Source organism: Leptidea sinapis, chromosome 4 (genome assembly GCF_905404315.1).
Source record: "Leptidea sinapis chromosome 4, ilLepSina1.1, whole genome shotgun sequence".
Taxonomy (NCBI): domain Eukaryota; kingdom Metazoa; phylum Arthropoda; class Insecta; order Lepidoptera; family Pieridae; genus Leptidea; species Leptidea sinapis.
Genome location: NC_066268.1, coordinates 8,582,898 through 8,599,331, shown reverse-complemented (window position 1 = coordinate 8,599,331; position 16,434 = coordinate 8,582,898). Strand labels below are relative to the sequence as shown.

Sequence of the window (16,434 nt, the reverse complement as noted above, 5' to 3'; positions counted from 1 at the left end):
CCTACTACCTATTACAATGAAACGGCCATTCCATACTTTAAACCTTATTATTTCTAAATGTCACTGTTGTGAAGAAAGTTGGTGAAGCAGGTGTTCCTGAAATATAACCGTGATAAAAAGTTAAATAATCATCAATTTCACATCCAATGCAATGTGTGTTCTTACGCCAACAGACAGGTACCTACCTATCTTATCACTGATAACAATATGATTACTTTGAGCAAAACATTATATTTCATTGTAATAAGAAACGTCTAATTTTCAAAAACAGATTCATTAAATTGCAAAAGGTTTTCCACTTTATGGAAGAGGAGCCAGGGGAAGGCACTACTGTCATATCGTTCAGGAAACATCGCGCAAGCTCAATCCATAGTTTGATTGTAAGTGACAGAAAAGTGGAGGATTTTTTTCCACGTTTTCTGTGTTAATTATTTGGTTTTAAGGCTTTGTCATTAGCGAATACTCTAATTAAGGCGATAGTTATACTTGTGTTTCTTTGTTCAAGTTTTCACTTCTGTCGGCAATTTCAACGTTATGATGTTTTTTAATTTAAGCTCCCTTCAGTTTTTTTCCACCCATGTACACTTTCAGTGTGCCAAATGTCACACTCTTTCGTGAAACTCTTCTACTCTTAGCGCGAAATGTGCTGGAAAAGGAGTACAAACTTCGCGTATTATGCAAGCTCGTCGACTTGGCGATCTTGCCTTCTCCCTCACTCGCCTAGTCCCACCAACTTATTCTCTTTCGTTCGTTACCTCATCTGGATCGACCTAACATATCAGAATGCTCACTGCGCTTCCGTATGGACGTTACTTCCCGCCGGTTTTCAAGGATTCATTGAGGCTATTAGTCTCTTCATTCGAATCTTATGGGCCTTGGATAACCTTTTATTTTGAAAATTTAATATTTCGACTTCCTGATACTGCGAGAAACATGTCATTCTCTTAATGGACCATAACTATATATTTTCACCGTCTCATTCTATGTTGGATATGGCAGGAAAATTACAAAATTTCTCGTCGTTTAACTGGTCTGTTTAGTGGCCATCTTGTTTTAAAAATTCTTTGAACTAATGATATTTTACTAGGTAAGTTAAAATTTAAATGATATAGAAATAAAATAGATTTTTAGTCTTAATATTATTTAATGAAGTTAAAGGATTTAAACAAAGAAAAATAAAACATTAAGACTTACATTTATTACGACAACAGAATGGTATTGATTATTTTTTATATCTCATAAGCGTTTCCTTGAAGACAACCAGACAGTAAAGATTACAATATAAAAAAAAATTGCATTACTAAAGAAGTTATTATTTTGCTTAATCAAATAGAAATAATACTATATAATATGACTTTCCTTACAATGTTTAGTAGATAGATAGGTATGAATTTTATATTGCGTCGACAAAACATCTACACTATATGCATATATTAAATCCGTTCTATTGTGCAGAGAGCATTAAATACCAGAAAAAAACTGTTTATTGTAATAGATATACATATATAGAATAGAAGATTCTTCCGCGATACAAAACAGATGAATTGTTAGAGCGTTGCCAGGACTTTAACGGCCATTCCCAATATTCAGTCTATCTCCGGCTGTGGAGATAAAAAATTGTAATTAAAGTTAACTTTTCTGTCCCACTAAACTTCGGCCGTAACTCATTTTATCCGTACACGCTGTCTGTCAATACGTATAGCTTGCCAGCGATAGAAGTTTGTATGGAAATTGCAACAGTGAACTGGCGATAAGAATGACTTATCGGGTATATTGGGACAGCTTTATATTATTGACAGCTAATTACTGACAGTAGAAGGTAGCAATTTATCTCTATCTGTAGATAGTATATGGGGTACGGCCGTAAGTATTTAAGCTTATAATTGGCCTGCGCTTCGCAACAGCTGCGTCCCCCGTACCACAATACTAAGCGACACGCATCATATCGTTACAATTAAACGGTAGATGCTATTAAAAAACATTTTATAGTATTTCATACCAAATATCGACGAATTCAATATGTATTTATTATATTATATCTTATATCTTTAAACGAGCAATTCTTGTATATATATATATATATAATCTGAATCTCGGAAACGGCTCCAACGATTTTCATAAAATTAAGTATGCAGGGGATTTCGGGGGTGATAAATCGATCTAGCTAGGTTTCAATTAAAAAAAAAATGGTTTTATCCATGTTTGAATTAGAAACAGCTACAATATCATTAGAATACAAAGGTAAATTTCGCCACTATATACAAGACTATTATAGCTCAGATGGGACATTGGGTGATCCGGAAAGCAGAAGACCCCGGTTCAAATCCAGATGTCCTATTAGTTTTTTTTTTGTTCAAGTTTTGTACATTCTTAAAAATCCGAGCAAGGCTCGGTCGTCCAGATATTTTAAATATAAGCTGAGACAATTCTTAACAATATGTAATTATGTTAAATATAATTACTACACAATTAATGTTGTATATCTTATTTTATGTCAGAGAGACCAATAATAGTTAAAAAACCGCTCTATACCGGTTAATTCAACAAACCCTTTATAATGAACTCATATAACCAAAAATCCTTAGATAATTTAAACGTCTTGATAAAGCCTCTTGCTGCTAGATAACCGATGAAAACAGGCCAGGTTAATAATTTCGTGTTACGTTACGTCTGACACTCGAGATTTGTATGTCACTTTGTGTTAGTGTGCGTGGATTGCTCAAAATAGAGGTTAACTGTCAACCTCAGTTGTTTTCGACGTTTTCACAGCTGTCAGTCTATCCAGATAGACGTACAAATGATCTTAATAAATACCTCTGAGAAAAAAAAAAATAAAGAGCTTTGGTTAAAGGTTCTCAGAACGAAACGAATCAAAAACTATCTATGAAATAGTACTATTCGCTAGAATCCCGCACTCTGCGCCAAAAGACGGTCTTTTATTCGTTCAATGAGCAAGAATCGTACGAAAGAATAAAAAGCCTGTACCATTGGTCACAACCGTAAAACATATAATCTCAAACGACTAGTTCAAAATATAATTACATTTGCTTTCTTCTTATAATTCAGCTAATTATAAATACGACTTTTCGTCTTTATGCTGCATTCAACACGTTACATCTAAGGTTTTGAAAGTAATATCTAATATATAAAATTCTCATGTCATGGTGTTAAACATTCAACTCCTCCGAAACGGCTTGACCGATTCTCATGAAATTTTGAGTGCATATTTGGTAGGTCTGAGAATCGGACAACATCTATTTTTCATCCCCCTAAATGTAAACGGTGGTCCACACGATTTTTTTTTTAATTTTTTTAAATTTGTTTGTTTATGAGTCAGCATTAAAAAATACATACAACTTCATATTTTCACCCATCTACGATCAACAGGTACTTTTGTATCGCGATTTTAATATCGGCAATACAACGTTTGCTGGGTCAGCTAGTTATATTATATATATATTATAATATGGCAATAAACCACGAGTTTTCTGTAACCACAAAGAATTCAATAGGATAAAAATCTACCACATTTAAAGCACAACCAAAACTAGCTGCTAATTTAGGCACCAGGTAGGATTGCACCAAACCTTACGAAAGTATTAAGCACCATATAAAGCTACTCGTAGAGTTGCATCAAAAAAAAATGCTCACATTACTCGTGAGGGATATACATATATATACAGCTTCATACTTCTTCACACCTACGAGGAAAATTTAAACAAATTACCAATATTTTTTTTATGAAAATAAGGGACGAGACGAGCAGGACGTTCAGCTGATGGTAAATGATAAGCCCTGCCCATTACAATGCAGTGCCGCTCAAGATAATTGAAACAATAAAAAATTCTGAGGGGCAATACAACTGCGCTCGTCACCTTGAGACATAAGATGTTCAATTTCACGCAGTAATGCTTACACATTACTGCTTCACGACAGAAATAAGCGCCGTTGTGGTTAACTACACGGTCACAATATCTCTGTTCCTCGCTGGAAGGTAAAGCCCCCTCCCGGTACCCTTTCACCCCTTCGCGCTTGTCTTGTTGCGCCAGTACAGTTAGCAGTTTCATTACCGTAAGGTACGTTTCGTTTTTGGAGTTTTCATTGTTAAGTTTTAACTTTAGTTGTTAATACTTCAGTAATTCTGTAGGTATAATAGTTATGCCAGAAAAATAATAATTCTTTTACTTAAACCACATTCATTGATTTTTCATCATTATAATATTAATAATCAGCATCACAACACAACAACTTTACTTTCGAGTCTCGTGCCAGATTTTGGCGAGACAACGGGTCCTGAGGATGCCTCGTGTAGAGGCGAAATACGTGTCGAATTGTTTTAAAAACAAATATTGGCGGAATTAACACTAAAGAAAACTTAAATCATTTGTATAATTATGGATTTCCGCAAAGTGACGCCTAATTTAATATATTTTTTTTACAACAACTTTACATCAATATAATATGATAGTGACAAAATAATTTTTTTTATTTATTTATTCGTAATAACATTATAGTGATGCTTGTTTTGCACACCGTAACAAAGCGACGATGTGACGCCAAGATTATGTAACCGGTTAGTACAAATTATTGAAGTCTGTTTGATATCTCGCAAAAAAATATTTAAAAAGCTGTCACATTGTCTGTTCATAAATAGTAACAGGCCGGTGTTGTTTTCGGTCACAATATTAAAAATACAAGCAAACAAAAAAAAACATACCGACGAATTGAGAACTTCCTCCTTTTTTAAAGTCGGTAAAAAAGGCGTCAGAAATGGAATGGCACGCTGAATCACGTTAGTTAAGAATAATCATATAACTTTTGTGTCCGCATATTTGTAATAAATGACGTACTTCAATACGAATGAGTCTACTCGATAATATTAGTATAAAATATTTACACAAATTAAAATTGATAACAAAATTTTATGAACGATATGGGACTCGAGCCCGCGACCTCACGCGTTCCGTGCGAGCGCTCTTTCCAACTGAGCCGTATCGTCATAAAATCTTGTATGCTTTGTTCAACTCTCAGGTTGTAGCTTAAATTCAATAAAATATATATTTTATCTTTACAGTAGGTAATCATAGAAACCTAAAATAATTTAATGCTGTTAATAATCAAATTATTGTTTTAGTGTTATTATTTTATCAACCGTGTTAATAATTTAAAAACTATGTTACACACATTACTTTCTATATAACTGTTAATGGCTCAATGGCAGTTACAACATTTTTCATAATGATAATGTAATAAGTATTTTTAAAATAATTGAAATAATTGTTTAAAATTGTATTCGAGTCGCTCGATATCTGTATGTCCGCCATAAAGCATCAAAAATACTGTAGTCTGCCACGGACTAGTAAAAAAATAAGGACTCCGTGTCACCTTACTCATGTAAGGTTGGTTAAGCCGATTAACGTGTAAATACATAGCCCCACGCACACACTTACACTACTACAGGCCGATAGGCGGCCTTATGAGAATTGTCATCGTCTGTGACAGATCAGTTTGCGTCTCAATAAAATATTTTCAAAATGCCCTCGTGCGTTGTGAAAAAGTGTAAAAACGATACTATATAATTATTTGTGGCCATATATGATTATTTAAGGGAGAAAAGATTGTGTAAAGTATCCCCCGTAACCCCACACACACTAGCATAACGGTGCTTCACTTACTACTATCACGGCGCGGAGTCCTTCTTTTTATACTCGTCCGTGTAGTCTACATCTAACGTGATAATATATAGGCTAACAGATAGTCTCGGCAAAATTACATTTAAATCTATTCGGTAGTTTTTGCATTTTGTCCGAACATACAGACTAATGGACAAAAAGACAAAATTCAGGATTTGTAGAACAAACAGCACGCATTTTTTAAAGAAAATCTTAAATGTACAGTTTCAACTTTATTACGATTTTATTATATATATATATATATATTGATATCTTATACAAAACACAATAATTATTGTAAATTTATACATACATATCTGTCGTAGACACTACTTTTAGTTGATATAATTCTGTGCAAATAGGCATAATATAAGTTTTATGACAGTGTAAAATATACTATTGTGTTACACACAATATTTTTTGTATATAATTTATGTGGAGACAAATAGGTATTATAAGTGTGTAAATAGAGCTAAGGCAGTGTTCACATTTTAGAATAATAGAAAAAGATCACAACATTAAAACCTATTTTATTACGGTTTTTGTACCATTTTATATGACTCTATACAATCTATTTATATAATCGATTTATTATTGAATAAAGCATTATTTATATTATTACCAATAAAGAATTCTTAAAACTATTCAGGTTATTTACATATTTAAATCACTTTTTTAGTTTACCAAATGCAGTCTGTTAGATGAAATATAAAGAAATTCTGTCATTAGGTTTCAGTCGCATAATAATTATTGTTCTGGAATGACAATAAATGCAATTTTTAACTCGAATTAGCTATTTAATATGCAAAATATGTATATATATTTATTTATTATTAGAAAAAATATAATTAAACAAGTAACGACTAGCAATATTTGACTAAAGCTCTGCCAACCAGACTAAAAAAAAATACAATTGATTAAAAATAATATTTTAATTGTATCGCTGTTAAGTATCAACTACTAACAGCGAAGGAGACACATGACACAATGAGAGACACAGTGAAATTAGAAAGTGACCTTGACCTTGAACGACCTTGGTGTAGCAAATTTAAACAATCTCAAAAAATATCTCTCTCAGATTTCATTGGTTAATAAGTTTATAGGAAAATAGAACACCAAACAATCAAAATAAGAGTAAAAACTGGGTGAGGGAATAGTGTGCCATACGGCACAGTTGATTTTCAGTTATGCGTTGTCGTATGGTGCTTTCGATTTGGCAATCCCACGGTCTACAGGCGACGACGTACAAATAAACTTTTTATGAAAATAAGGGTCAAGACGAGCAGGACGTTCAGCTGATGGTAATTGATACGCCCTGCCCTAATAATGAGACGTTAAGTCTCATTTGCCCAGTAATTTCACTAGCTACGGCGCCCTTCAGACCGAAACACAGTAATGCTTACACATTACTGCTTCACGGCAGAAATAGGCGCCGTTGTGGTACCCATAATCTAGCCGGCATCCTGTGCAAAGGAGCCTCCCACTGGTAAATATACATTTTAGTGGTTGAGACTTCCCAGTAAGTTGTCTTAGGACACTTGTATTGGGAATATCTCGCAACTTCCTTAGTACAGGCTCGTGTCACCAAATAAACAGGAAAGTTTATAGTTTTACCAATTACCAGGAGAACTCCTATTTATAAATTTCGATGTAACTCACGAGGGATCGTGCAGTTAAAATTAATTTGAACTGTTTACATGTTTGTATTGTCTGGTTGGTTTTGCTTAAAAGTCTTTACGTTCCAATCAAACCAAAAACATGTCAATTTAAGTGAAAAGATGTCCATCATAATAAAATAAAAATTCGCAATAATATTTCTAATCTAAAACACAATTAAATCGAGTGGTGATATTAATTCGTTTCAACCGCAATAATCAAACATTGCACTACTTCTCTGTATATAAGTATAGTCAGATCTGTTACATTAGGCAGGCACCGTCGGTCGATCACCTACCCCGCCGGCTAAGTCATAAACAGCTTGCGATACTTCTGCTGCTAATCTATCAGCATTCTGAAACAATAATAAGTGGAAGTAAACAATTTGTTATTTTTTTTAAAGTGATATCCCTTACTTCTGGGAATAATTGAATTAATTTGTAGCCGAAATTTATGAACAAATCAATTTCTTAATATAATAATTGTTGGTATAATATGGGTGATTAGGGGGCGTCCATAAATAACGTGAGATGTTTAAGGGGGGGAGGGGGTCGAGTCAAATCTCATCCAATCTTACGTTGCAGAGAGGGGGGGTCTCGGCAAATATCACGCATTTTTTTTCTAATTGAAACAAAAAAAAATATACTATTTTGATCCATTTTATCATATGGAAATGTTGGATCTAATAGTCTCTCTTGAGACCGCGCATGATTCTCCATGGACTGAATTAGAGTAGATATTCTTTTTTTAATCACAGTAGTTACGATTTAAGTAAGTATTCTATTGTTCAATTTTTATTACACTTATAACTCTCAGCAATATTTATTACTAATTTTAACTAGTCGTAAATAAAAGCACGAAGCAAAATTTCTTTTTCTTTTTACAATAACAATCCAACGCGTTTACGTAAGAAACCCCCATTTTGAAAAAACTCACGTGATATTGGGGGATGGGGGAGGGGGTTGAATAAAATCTCACGACACCTCACTAGGGTGGGAGGGAGGTACAGAAATTTCAAAAAAACACCTCACATAATTTATGGACGCCCCCTTTTAATATAATTATTAGGTTATCAACTGTAAAGTTGATCCTGTAGATGGAGCCACAACCTGAGAGTTGAATAAGACTTACGTAGCATATGTCACTCGAACGGATGGTTCGGACCACAGACACATAGATCCAAGTAGATAACGCAAATCCCTCCGTCTGTATGAAAACCAAGCGTGCCCTTTTTTTTGTACCTACTGTGACGTTAAAAACGCCAGTGCATCGAGCCTGACGTTTAGCCACTCACCTCATCATTAGTTGACGTTTTCAGTACATCAATAGTCGGTATTGCTTATTACTAAAATGGGCAATGTATTATAAATCGTACACAAATAAAATTTGAAAAACAAAATTTTATGTACGATGCGGGATTCGAACCCACGACCTCCGGCGTTCCGTGCCGGTGCTCTAACCAACTGAGCTAACCGTTCGAGTACCGCCTCGCTATAAAATTATGTTTGCTTTGTTCAACTCTGAGGTTATGGCTTCATCTACAGGATCTACTTTACAGATGATAACCTGCTCAACCCCAATATTTGCATATTAGGAAATTTACTTGAGATGTCGCTCTTGTAAATCTAAACAATACAAATAAAATTTGAAAAACAAAATTTTATTTGTGTATTAATCCTAGAAGTGAGGGTTATCACTTTAAAAACATAACATATTGTTTATATATCATAATAAAAAATATATATATTTTTGTCATATTTTTGACACGCGAGGTACATACACTGGCGGCATCTATTTGGATCCATGTCTGTGGTTCGATACGAACCCGAGAGGTCACGGGTAATTTAATTTAAGTGGAGGTATATAGTGAGTATTACATAGAACAATTGAAAAGAGTGGCCATTTTCACGAGCTCAACTTTTTGCGAACATAATATGGTAAATTCAGTAATTTCAAAGAAATATTTATAGTGACTATTCAAAAGCGCTTAGGTAATTGAATAAAGTTTATTGGACTTTGATTATACAATTTTAAGTGGCCTGCGCTGAACCAGACAAGATATACTATAGTAAGTCTTCTTTGTCAAATAAACTTTAATATATTTCTTGAATTTGTGCTCAGTGAGTCCTAGTGTATGTGCTATCTACTTCGAATATGTGCCCTCAATATGTTTCAGTAATTTGAGTCTTTATCAGGGCCAATTATCTTGTTGCGTTTCTGTCACTTAATCCTTCATCAAAAATATTTTTCTTATGATAATAAAGGACGAGACGAGCAGGACGTTCACCTAATGGTAATTGATACGCCCTGCCCATTTCACACAACAATTACGCTCGTTACCTTGAGACGTGGTGTGAGGTGTTAAGTCTCATTTGTCCAGTAATTTCGCTAGCTAACTCATTACTGCTTCACGGCAGAAATAGGCGCCGTTGTGGTACCCATAATCTAGCCGGCATCGGAGCCTCCCACTGGTTAATTTTGAGTCCACTCCACACTTGACCACTCCCAAGATTAAGATCTTTCCAATTACCTGCTGGGTATCAGCCTCTGCGTAGACCCTCACGATGTCTTCGGTGCCAGAGGGACGGACAAATGACCTGCCACTCTCATACTTGGAGACGAGTTCGTCTATTTTACACTGGAGTGATTCGGGAGCGGTGCAATTACGTTCAGCGTCTGTCGTTGATATTGCGTTGCGGTTCTGAAATACAAATAGTTATTTACAATTTATTTATATTTCCTACATTTGGTTAATAGGAGTTAATATCAGAAGAGTTTCATCAACGGTTACTTTGATTTACAACAGCAATTTTGTTTGATAGGAATTTGTTTCAGAAGATAAGCCTCAACAGTTACTTTGATTTACAATAGCAATTTTGGTTAAAAGGAGTGAATATCAAAAGAGTTACATGAACGGTTACTTTGATATACAATAGCAATTTTGGTTGATAGTGATTGTATCATAAGAGTTTCTTTAACAGTCACTTTGATTTACAATAGCAATTTGTGTTGGTTCGGATAATCAAAAGAGTTAACCTCAATGGTTACCTTGATATACAACAGCAATTTTGGTAGATAGAAATGTGTATCATAAGAGTTTCTTTAACAGTTACTTTGATTTACAATAGCAATTTGTGTTGGTTCGGATAATCAAAAGAGTTAACCTCAATGGTTACCTTGATATACAACAGCAATTTTGGTAGATAGAAATGTGTATCATAAGAGTTTCTTTAACAGTTACTTTGATTTACAATAGCAATTTGTGTTGGTTCGGATAATCAAAAGAGTTAACTTTAACGGTTACTTTGATATACAATAGCCATTTTTTGGTAGATAGAAATGAGTATCATAAGAGTTTCTTTAACAGTCACTGATTTACAATAGCAATTTGTGTTGGTTCGGATAATCAAAAGAGTTAACCTAAACGGTTACTTTAATTTACAGTAGCAATTCGGTTTGGTAGGAATCTCCATGTAGAGAGTTACCTCAATGCCAGTTTTGTTTGGTAAGAATTACTATTAGAAGGTTTACCTCAACAGTAACTTTAAGCTGTCTGCAGGGCAGATCTCGGTAGGTCTGCATCCACTGTGTGACGTCATGTCCTCTCGCGCACAGGACGCTCTCGACCAGGAACAGGTCTGATATGGCGTCGCCCACTGTCTCGTTCGTCATGTCTATCAGATCTAGTAGTAGTTGAGCTGACTTGCGCTGCTCTGCGTCACTATAATGTACCGAAGTAATAAATAAATAAACTTGACTGTTTTTTTTTTATGGAATAGGAGGACAAACGAGCGTACGGGTTACCTGTTGTTAAGTGATCACCGCCGCCCACAATCTCTTGCAACACCAGAGGAATCACAGGAGCGTTGCCGGCCTTTAAGGAAGGTGTACGCGCTTTTTTTGAAGGTACCCATGTCGTATCGTCCCGGAAACACCGCACAAGGAAGCTCATTCCACAGCTTTGTAGTACGTGGAAGAAAGCTCCTTGAAAACCGCACTGTGGAGGACCGCCACACATCCAGATGGTGAGGATGATATCCTAACTTGTGGCGTGTCGTGCGAAGGTGGAATTCGGCGGTAGGAATCAGGTTAAACAGCTCTTCGGAACACTCCCCGTGATAAATGCGGTAGAAGACACACAATGAAGCGACGTCTCTACGCAACGCCAAGTGGTCCAGCCGTTCACAGAGCACTGTGTCCCCGACAATTCGAGCTGCTCTGCGTTGCACGCGGTCTAATGGATCGAGCTAATACTGGGGTGCGCCAGACCAGAGATGACTGCAATACTCCATGTGTGGCCGGACCTGCGCTTTGTAGAGCGCTAGTATGTGGGCCGGCTTGAAGTATTGCCGTGCTCTATTAATGACGCCCAGTTTCTTTGAAGCCAATTTGGCTTTGCCTTCCAAATGACCACGAAATTGGCAATCGCTTTCGAGACCCAGTATTCCGATACCAGGCGAGGCTTTGAGGGAAGTGTTGTCGAAGAGCGGTGATACGACAAATGGGGTTTTTTTAGTGGCAAACGCGCAAACTTGAGTCTTCTGGGGGTTAAATTGGACAAGGTTAAATTTTCCCCATTCCGCGACCTTCTCAAGAGAGGACTCGATAGAAGACACAAGTTTCTCCCGGCACTGGTCGACGATTTCCCGAGAGAGACCTGCATGGCCAGTGTATACGGCATCACCAGTGCTGTCGTCTGCATAGCAATGAATGTTGGAGGTGTCCAACATATCATTGATATGCAGAAGAAACAGCGTGGGAGACAGCACACAGCCTTGGCGCACTCCAGCATTCACGGGCTTCGGGTTCGAGCAATATCCGTCGACAACGACCTGTATGCTGCCCCCAGTGAGGAAGCTGGAGGTCCACTTGCACAAGGGGGGGGGGGGGTGTGGCCACCGGTCCTCGACACTAACCTATGCGAAACATAGCGGCACTAGGCTGCTACTTCACGCCGGTATTCTGTGCGAGTGTGGTAATTAACCCGGACAAGCCTGGCCCGACTCCCCTATTCTCTTTACGCCCCGGGAAAAGTACTGTGTATTATATAAGAAAGCATGACTTTTTTTTTATATGTAAATAGGGGACGAGACGAGCAGGACGTTCAGCTGGTGGTAATTGAGACAATGCAGTGCCGCTCAGGATAATTGAAAAACTTAAAAATTCTGAGCAGCACTTCAACTGCGCCACGGTGACGCCACCTTGAGACATAAGATGTTAAGTCTCGAGCTACGGCGCCCTTCAGACCGAAACACAGTAATCTAGCCGGCATCCTGTGCAAAGGAGCCTCCCTTGTAGAGAGACTGGTACGTAGTGATAAGAAATATTTAATATATTACATATTCCTATGGGACATCAAACCCCTGTTTCTTTTTTATTAATAGTACAGTTTTCCATTGTATCTTTGTTATTATATTATTGAACACAGCCGAAATTTTAAAGTTATAGGTGGCTTGAAGTGGAGATGGGCTGGACATACCACAAGCGGGATTGATAAGTGGACCAAAAGGGTAAAACCAGGCACCCAAGAACCGAAAAAAAACTAGGACTTAACAAGGGTCGACTAACGAAGCTCTTGTCGATGTTATATCTTCGGGAGCCTTCTGTATTTTCGCTGGTAAGCACGCCACGATAGTAAATGAAAAAAGAGGAATTCGCAAATCCACGTCACCATAACGCGACAAAATCGAGGTACTGTCATCGATTAGACGTCGTAATCGTATGGAATGTCGATTAAAAAAAAGTGTGTGTGTACTTATGTATGCACGCAAGAAGTTATACTTCTTTGGCGTAACAAAGCAAAAATCCTTAAAATTATTTATCTTCGTTTGTAGAAAGAACAATATTGTAAAAATCTTACAATGATAGCTTTGACAATTAATTATTAAATAACGAATACGGCTGTATGGGCTTGAACCCTTTGCCTCTCCTAATAATGGACGAAGAAACCAAAAAAAAAAACGAATGACGCAAACGTCAGAAAATTTTAGGAACCAACTTCAACTATAATTGTGTTACAGTGATGCGCGCGCATCTTAAAATTTCACTCTCATCATTTTTTCATAACGCGCCTAAAGAAGTACAACTTCAATAAAATTGTAACGAGCTGAATATCTAAGCGATCGGACAGCGATCGACAGTACAATATTGAATTTAAAAGAGCGCAAAAAAAGAATAGTAGGAGAGTTTCTTGCGCCGCTTCTTCTCTCTCATAGCGTCATTTGTTTCCCAAGCGGTGATAGTGTTTGAACTGACATCATTAAGAATTCTAAAGGAATCAATTACCACATGGGGGCTCCTTTGCAGAGGTTGCCGACTAGATTATGGGTACAACAATGGCGCCTATTTCTGCCGTGAAGCAGTAATGTGTAAGCATTATTGTGTTTCGGTCTGAACGGTCTACGGTGCCCCGTAGCTAGTGATATTTATGGGCAAATGAGACTTAATATCTTATGTCTCAAGGTGACGAGCGCAATTATTGTAGTGCCGATCAATGCAGTGGCATTTTAACCGGCAGGGCGTACCAATTACCATCATCTGAACGTCCTCTCGTCCTTAATTGACATAAAAAAATCAATTTTGAGAAAATAAATGCATTTTATGAAAATCGTTTGCTCGTACGACTGACCCTTCCTGCGCGATCCTGGAGACTGTAGACTTGGTCAGATCGCTGTAGACGACCGTGCCGTGTCCATTGGCCTCGAAGTAGACTCCAATATCATACGATAATGCCGCGTGGTGCAAATGCTTCACGCCCGTCTTTACACACGTCACCGGAACTTTCTGGAATTTTTTTTTCATGTTAGTTAGCACCATAATGTAGAAAGCACTCTGAGGTATGGGATACTATTCTGGGGTAATGCTCCAGGGATTTATTTATGAAGTATTCAAAGCTCAAAAGAAATGTGTCAGATCTGTCTGCTCACTAAAAGCAACCGAATCATGTAAACCTCACTTTATTAAATTAAATATTCTTAGCTTGCCATCAATATATATTTATGAAGTAGCAGTTATGGTAAAGAATAATATCAATAAATATGAAATCCTAATTTCGAAACGAAACGACAACAAATTACGACCTTTGAAGTCCAGAACAGAGTTGTATCGAAACGGCATCTTTTGCATGGGACCAACAATTTACAATAAGTTACCTGACAATATTAAGCGCGAAAATATATTCTACTTTAAAAAGTCACTCAAATCTAACTTAATAAAAGCATACTACTCATTAAAAGATTTTCTTGACGATAAAATAGTAAATAATAAAAATTTACTTCGACTGAACTCAATATCATTGTGTAGCTAATGACATTATATTATAAATTAAAATGAATAAGCCTATGAAATAATAACTATTGTATGATTGATGTTAAGTTAAGTTTGCTTGGGATGTATATCTTTTTTATACGCTTTATATTAGCTTCACCTGTATGTTTTTATGTTTGTAACCAACTTCTTTGGGCGCGATTTTGACCCACTTTAAACGGATAGATTTCGTTCGAACTTTGTAGATTTATCGAGGATCGATGACATTACACTAATTTGGCATTTTTTTAGGCGCGCGCTGACCGTCACGCAAATTCGACACCCTGACGTTAGTTGTTGTGGTCAACTAGACCATTTGTATCCTACTTCAGACTAAATTATGTGATATAATACTGATTTTACAATAATTTAATATTATTTTATGATGTAAAGTATGGAAGTTGTTCATTAACTAATTAAATATTATAGATTTCATTTTATAAAGAATTAAAAGTCATTTAGGTTAATAGCGACATCTTTAGTGTGGTTTATTTCGTTTAAATTTTTAACATTTTAATGATGTAGGTTTTCGATAGATGGCACTTGATCTGAACTATAAAAGTGTGACGCGGTATTGTCAAGTATTGTGAATGCCATGAAATCTGGTGCTTTATATTTGTATAAAAATAAACGTTATTTAACTAAATTATGTGGTAATATTTTCATTGGTTGTATTTAATACCTTCTTTATTACAATACTGTTCTTCCTACACACGTAGAACAGCATAAGGAATATATTTTTTGAGGATTTCTATTTTATTATGCCAAAGAAGAATAACTTCTTGCGTGCGTACATATAAGTACACACACACTTTTTTATGGTATCTCGCAAATTAAAGAGGAAGGGAGGGTGGAAGGTTTGTAGTAATACTAAACGAAAATCAATAAAAACGTAACTAAATCTCGGTTTGTTGCAGAATCTCGCCCGTGACCAAAATAATAATAATCTTGCCCCAAATTTGCCCATACATAAAAACATATAAACATCCATGACTCGGAAACAAACATCGATATTCATAATATAAATGCTTGCATCTACCGGGATTCGAACCCGGGACCTCTAGCTTAGTAGGTAGGTACGCTAACCACTCGGCTATACAATGACTGTATAAAAATGTCAAATAATTATCCCACTTCAATTCACTATCTTATTAACAAAAAGTTAGTATCTCAACACGTTTTGCTGCATTTTCTTTAATTAACAAAAACGTACGATTTTTGTAAAGTTTAATATGCAATTTTCAGTAAAAAAAAAACTAACTGAATATTTACAATCTTTAACTATTCTACATAGAGTTTGATGGTTAAAAATTAGTTTTGTATATTATAAGGGATGATGTAGATGAAGAGATGAGTATAAGAAGTCTGTGACGTATTGCAGAATCGAAGCAAACAGATGTCTGTAACGACATATCGGTAGTAAGTGATAGGATAACTTCTTCACTAGCGCCAGAATAACTAAATACAACTACAACACTCATTCGACGTCTACTCAGTTACAAAATAATTATATTTAAGAGCTGTTAAAACGTTAAGAAAATTAGACGGTTAACTGACATAGATACGGCGAGATTAGTATGCTTTAGTTATTTTCATAGTATTATGTTCTATGGTATATTGTTATGGGGCAGTGCGGCCGATATTAATACCATCTTTGTGCTGCAGAAGAGGGCTATTCGCGCGATTTATAACCTAGGTCCTAAAGAATCATTAAGAGAAAAATTTAAAGAAATAACGTTTTGACTGTTGCTTCTCAATACATTTTTCATAATGTTCTGTATGTTCATAAGCACATTGAGGA

General features: G+C 36.0%; 1 protein-coding gene across 1 annotated transcript in view; it reads right to left on the bottom strand.

The window, feature by feature from the left end:
- Window positions 1–1,124: 1,124 nt before the first annotated feature.
- LOC126979725 (phosphoacetylglucosamine mutase) overlaps window positions 1,125–16,434 on the bottom strand; it is a 41,214-nt gene continuing 25,904 nt past the window's right edge. The window contains exons 9-12 of the mRNA XM_050829220.1: window positions 13,957–14,111; window positions 10,860–11,049; window positions 9,859–10,029; window positions 1,125–7,683 (exon numbers count right to left, since the gene is read on the bottom strand). Of these exons, the coding sequence (XP_050685177.1) occupies window positions 7,597–7,683; window positions 9,859–10,029; window positions 10,860–11,049; window positions 13,957–14,111 (603 nt within the window). The 3' untranslated portion in view covers window positions 1,125–7,596. The remainder of the gene's footprint in view (window positions 7,684–9,858; window positions 10,030–10,859; window positions 11,050–13,956; window positions 14,112–16,434) is intronic.